Source organism: Antrostomus carolinensis, unplaced genomic scaffold (assembly GCF_000700745.2).
Source record: "Antrostomus carolinensis isolate BGI_N321 unplaced genomic scaffold, ASM70074v2 scaffold13283, whole genome shotgun sequence".
NCBI lineage: Eukaryota > Metazoa > Chordata > Aves > Caprimulgiformes > Caprimulgidae > Antrostomus > Antrostomus carolinensis.
The window spans coordinates 276-6105 of record NW_010303255.1 but is presented as its reverse complement, the minus strand read 5'-3'; the positions used below and the strand labels follow the sequence as shown (position 1 = coordinate 6105).

At 41.6% G+C, this 5830-nt stretch overlaps 1 protein-coding gene across 2 annotated transcripts in view; it reads left to right on the top strand.

Moving 5' to 3' along the window:
* The window catches only part of MYOT (myotilin), a 21251-nt gene extending 16283 nt beyond the window's left edge, over positions 1–4968 (top strand). For both annotated transcript variants that reach the window (XM_010164042.2, XM_029084033.1), the window contains 6 exons: positions 562–611; positions 1261–1393; positions 2524–2731; positions 3200–3365; positions 3927–4060; positions 4479–4968. In XM_010164042.2, the coding sequence (XP_010162344.2) occupies positions 562–611; positions 1261–1393; positions 2524–2731; positions 3200–3365; positions 3927–4060; positions 4479–4651 (864 nt within the window). In that variant the 3' untranslated portion in view covers positions 4652–4968. The remainder of the gene's footprint in view (positions 1–561; positions 612–1260; positions 1394–2523; positions 2732–3199; positions 3366–3926; positions 4061–4478) is intronic.
* The last annotated feature ends 862 nt before the right edge of the window (positions 4969–5830 follow it).

The window sequence follows — 5830 nt, the reverse complement described above, 5'->3', positions numbered from 1 at the left end:
AGGAATGAATCCTGGCTACTTTAGCAGATTTGCTCATGTGATTGTGGAGTTGTCAGCGAGCTTAGCTGGTGCTGTGATCTAGAAAGAAAAATATTTTCCAGCTCAGCATGTGTCCATTGCTATTGGTACCATATTTAAGTGGGCACAATACAGTGTCCTTGCCAGCGATTCCACTTCTATTCCTGCTATTGGGAAGGACACTCCGTACTCAGCTCTCCTTTTAGCTACTGCCAGTGGTACTGCTCCCCTCTAACAAAGGTTATTGGCTGGCCAAAAGCATCGTGTGCCAAGCAAAACTGCTGCACCTATCACCTGTGCAGAGTGATGAGAAGTTGTGCCATTCTATTAATAGTACTTGTTAGTGTCATGACAAAGGCTAGGGTGAAAACAGGGTAGCAGCTCCTGATGCAAAATTCTTCACCTCTTGTCCCAGTGACTTCTGAAGTATTCGGTTTGTTATTAAGATGCAGTCAGCATACTAACTTAAAATGAGTTCTTGTTCAGTTTATAGATAAAACTTTCTCTCCAAGTTAACTAACCTCTCCTCTTCCTCTTTCCAAGCACCAGAATGCAGAAAACATCAGGCTGCAAGTTCCTACAACACATGTAAGGTAATGCATAAACTTGTGGGGTGCATTCAAGACCTTATTTTAAACATTTCTAGACAATGTTAGTTTTACTTCACTACTTATCACTTTTTTCTAAATTAACTGCAAAATTCATTCACTTCCTTTCAACTAAAACACTACCATTTGTGGATGGTTGATGATGCCTCTGATCTTAACTCGGTCAATTCTAAGCATAACACTAAAGGTTTAAAGACTCCATGTACCTGGGGCAAATATGCTTCATATTCTAGAATATAAATCTCTAGTCAAAGCAAGGTCCAACAACATAAATGATGAAGCATAGCATGATGAAACACAGCCTACATTGCTCTTGTAAATTCTTTTGGATATCATAGAATGAATCATAGAATGGTTAGGATTGGAAGGGACTTTAAAGATCATCTAATTCCAACCCCCCCTGCCATATTAGGCCAAAAATGAAGGTTTCATATATTAAGCTTTTGTGTTGAATTGAACAACTTGAGCAAGATAAATGGTTGATCAAAACTCGTGCCTTGCAGCTGAAAGACAAACCAGAACTGTAGTGCTGGATTCCTAAAGGTGTTGAGGGATTCTAACTGCAATGGGTGCCTCAATGGCATTTGTGCTATGGTAACTTTTATGCAATTAACTGTTTCCCTCCACTTTTTAGGAGCAGACCATCCTCAAGAGGAGATGAACGTGGACATGACTCAATCCAGGAAAAGTTTTTTCAGCCACGTTTTACACAAGTGCCTGAAGACATAATTATTGAGGAGGGACGATTCTGCAGGCTTGACTTCAAAGTAATACCAGCCTTTCACTTTCAGTTCCATTAGCTGTGTGGGGTGTGTGGCATGAAGAGAGGTCTCTCAACTGCAATGCCCTTGCACTTTAATAAGCCAGAGCACTAATGGCAGATGGTGCCGTGTCTCTCCAGGCAATGTAAACCAAGAAATAGGAGATGGCTAAATGTTTCAGCATTTTCCCTTGGAAAATGTAAATAGAATTACCTGCATAAGAATATGATTGAAGCCAAATAGTAGGAAATACAGACCACAACAGAAGACCTTCTAGACTTCATTGGGAAGAATGAATATTAAGGCCCTGCTGAAAGAAGGCATTTTGGGAGATGACCTTGTGCTTTGCACTGGGTCTCCACTGACCTCAGTGGACACATGCTGGACACATGCTCAGCAAGGCCTATTTAGGAGTAGCCTGTCTTTAATGAGTCCTCTCTTGAGGTCTTGCTGGAGCAGACAGGCTGGCAAGGAAATGCCATAATTACAAACAAACAAAACACTAGAATGGCCTGAAACTGCATGGCAATTGTACCAACCCTAGGCCAAGGAAGAGTCATGGTCTTCTGCATGTGCAACTTTACTGCAAAAGCTGTTTGCTGATTGTGGTTTGGCTTGTTTTTTTTCTAATTGCTTCCAATCCATTTTTCTTAAGTAAACTCTTGCCAGACTTTGGCATGACCTTTAGCCATTTTGCTGCAAATTGCTTAACTTCTGAATGTCATGGGCAACCTGGAGCTTGTCTGCAGGACAGTTTTATTTAGATGCACTATAAAACAGTATGGTTAGCGGCACAGCTAACAGTGCTAGATGTGGGATTAAAAGGGTGAGTTTCCCCCTTCCATGAACCCACAATTAATATCTTTGCTCTAATCAAAACTGCCTCACAGATGGGAACAACAGGGGTTTGCTGGAACAGAATCCACTGTCTCGCAGCTAAAGCTCATCTCTCCATGGCACTTCATGAGCCTTCCTCCCTATGCTGAACCACATTAATATTCAAAACTAGGCAAGATTAACACTTTGCAGCAGGATCACAATTTGATCCTCTATCAGCATCAAACTCCCTATAGCACTGAAGGGCTTTTATTATCTTAAAGCTGTTTAACTCTTCACTGTCTTCCTCTCCTTCACAGGTTAGCGGGCTGCCGACTCCAGATGTGATGTGGTATCAGAATGGAAGGATGGTTCATCAAGATCAGTTCCATAAGATGATAGTGTCAGAAAAGGGATTCCACTCATTTATTTTTGAAGCAGTCAAATCATCTGATGCAGGGACATACGAATGTGTGGCTGTCAACCGTGCAGGAGAAGCGTCTTTTGCAGTAAAAGTGGAAGTAATTGGTAAGACTGGGAGCATTGCTTATTACCTGGCCATACATGGAAAATTCTCAGTAATCTAATGCCTTCCTCTGTGTGTTTGGAATGAAAAACAATTAAGAAGCAGAGGTAGATCTCCAGATAGTCAGGCTCAAACTATAACAAAAACCTTACCTTTTCCAAGACTATTTTAATACATATATCTGGGATGCCATATTTCTTCAAAATACTTCTAGTAGGATATTTAGATGTAGTGGGATGTTGACACTTCAGGAGTTATTAATCTCCTAGAACTGATAATATATGTTGATTGACTCTCCTCCTAAAGTGGATTGTATCTACTATACCCTTATGCTCACGGGAATTGCCTTTAGGGTAAGGAGTTGCAGTAAGGAACATGTGCCCTCCTGAATTTAGCATTCTGAAATCTTAAAAAGCAACCCAGATATTAGTGTTCAGTACTTACAGTAACTCCTGTCCTCTTTAATTTAGCAAAAGAACATCACACACCTCCAACTTTCATCTTCAAGCCACAAAGCAAAAAGGTTTTTGAAGGAGATACGGCTAGACTTGAATGCCAGATCTCTGCTATCCCAACACCCCGGATTTACTGGAAAAGAAACAACGAAATGGTACAATATAATACAGATCGAATAAGGTATCTCATTATAATGAGTTGGCCATTGGTGTGTTAGAAAACAATAACTAGCATTTGTTAAGCTGAATTTGAATTGGCTGGTTTCTAAAAGCAGCAAGTTGGAAAGCAAGATCTGCCTCCTGTTCATGACACGTGGTGAATGGGCCCACATGCTGGACAGGCATGATGCTCAGAGTCTTGTTTTGAGGGCACAGAAAGAAAACACCATGACCATATGCCACGCTGAATTCTAGCAGCAGTTACAAGGCCCATGGAGAAGCGTGGATTTGGGACTGAAACATGCAACATGCGTGGATTTAGGACTGAAACATGCAACATCCTCATCATGCTGTGAGGCTGTGGGGCTACAGAAGGGCCTTGATGCCACCTGAATGGTATCACGATGTGAATTACTGGTGGCTTGTAACACAAATGACTTATTTATATTTAAATAGTTCGCAGTGCCCTGCAGAAATTGTTCTAGGGCTTTCTCAGCTCCTCAGTATATAAACTGACTCTGATTTCAATGTCTTCTCTCCTTCCCTCTCCAAGAACTTACACATAAAACTGTTAATTTTTCAGCTTGTTACATGACAATACTGGAAGGATTTGCCTCCTGATTCATAATGCAAACAAGAAAGATGCTGGTTGGTATACTGTATCTGCTGTCAACGGAGCAGGTGTGGCCACGTGCCATGCCAGGCTGGAGGTTGCAAGTAAGTACCACATCACAGTGCCACAACCACAACTGAAACTGGCACCTGTATTCAGAACAGACCCCCCAGATTAATCTAATGAAGCTTAGCCTGCTGGGAGGATTTCTTTCTGAAGATAATGAACTAGACAAAAAGTAACTATCCCAGGAAAAACTCTTGTTGAGGACCAAGACATCATGATATGTCTTTTGCACATTGTATGCAACAGCTATCCATACTGTTTAAAGACTACAGTTTGATTAAGACCAAGAAGGAGGGTGAATATAAATCCCAGATATCTGAGCTTAGGGCTTGTCTGTTAAACTCTTCCTAAGGGTTTGCTGGTTCACGTTGCAGATAAAAAGCAATTGGGTTGCTCTATCATGGGTCTTTCCACAGTCTGGGAAGACTCTGAAAGAGGCTTTTTTCTCTCTTCCAGCACATGTACACAAGCCACTGCCAGCCCCAAAGCAGTTACGGGTTCGACCAACTTTTAGCAAGTATTTGGCACTTAATGGAAGAGGACTGGATGTGAAACAAGCTTTCTCACCAGAAGGAGAGTTTCAGCGTTTGGCTGAGCAGTCTGGACTGTATGAAAGTGATGAACTTTAACTGGCAATGAAGAGGAAAACTCACACCTGTAAGAGACAATTACAACACAGATGCAGTTAACTGGTGATTGCTCTAATTAGCAAAATACATATTTTTACTCTGACTCTTGCACATTCAGCTGTTCCCATTTTATCGTATTAGGTTTTATTTATATGGGTTGGTGAATATAACGATTTACTGAGTATTGTATTTTAACTATAAAGCCTAAGAAAGCAGGCCAATTAGTTTTTACAAGTGTGGGTGGTTTTAGTTCCACCTGGGCTTGGTTACATGCTAAAGTAGATTGGTTTGTACTGCTTCTCTAGTGTCACTCTTGATAATATCAGAAGTCTGTACTGCCTGAATACTAAACCCAGATAGACTAGAGTGTTTTTATGAGAATAAATTAGAGGCAAATAAAATTTTAAATATCCACCATTGGCTGTGACTCTTCCTTGATCTGTTAAAACCTGTTACAGATGTCTGGCATCAGCTGCAGCCTGGCAAAGGTAAATTCTTACCCTACTAAATCTGCCTTACTGGTCCTCTCCCCTGCCTGCTCCCCTTATTGCTTGTCTTCTGGTAGCTATAAACTATTTACCATAAACTAGATGCTGACATTGCCTTAACAGTAGGACATGTCAGTGAAGCATCAGCAATACTTTTCCTCCTTACACCCTCGACCCAAAAGCTGCACTGTATGATTAGAAGCATTAAGTCTTCCCTCACAGTGCTATTTGTGGGTTTGAGCTGATTGAATGCAGAGTGAGACCCAGTTTGCCCACAGAACATCTCTCCTATGAGGAAAGGCTGAGAGATTTGGGATTGTTCAGCCTGGAGAGAAGGCAGCTCCAAGGAGACCTTATTGCAGTATTTCAATACTTGAAGGCAGCCTATAAGATAGGGACAAACTTTTTAGCAGGGCCTGTAGCAACAGGACAAGGAGTGATGGTTTTAAACTAAAAGAGGGGAGATTTACAGTAGACACAAAGAAGAAATTTTTTTTTACGAGGGTGGTGAGACACTGGCCCAGGTTGCCCAGAGAGGTGGTAGAAGCCCCATCCCTGGAAACATTGAAGGTCAAGATGGATGGGGCTGTGAGCAATCGGATCTGGTTGAAGATGTCCCTGCTCACTGCAGGGGGGTTGGACTAGATGACCTTGAAAGGTCCCTTCTAACCCAAACCATTTGATGATTCCA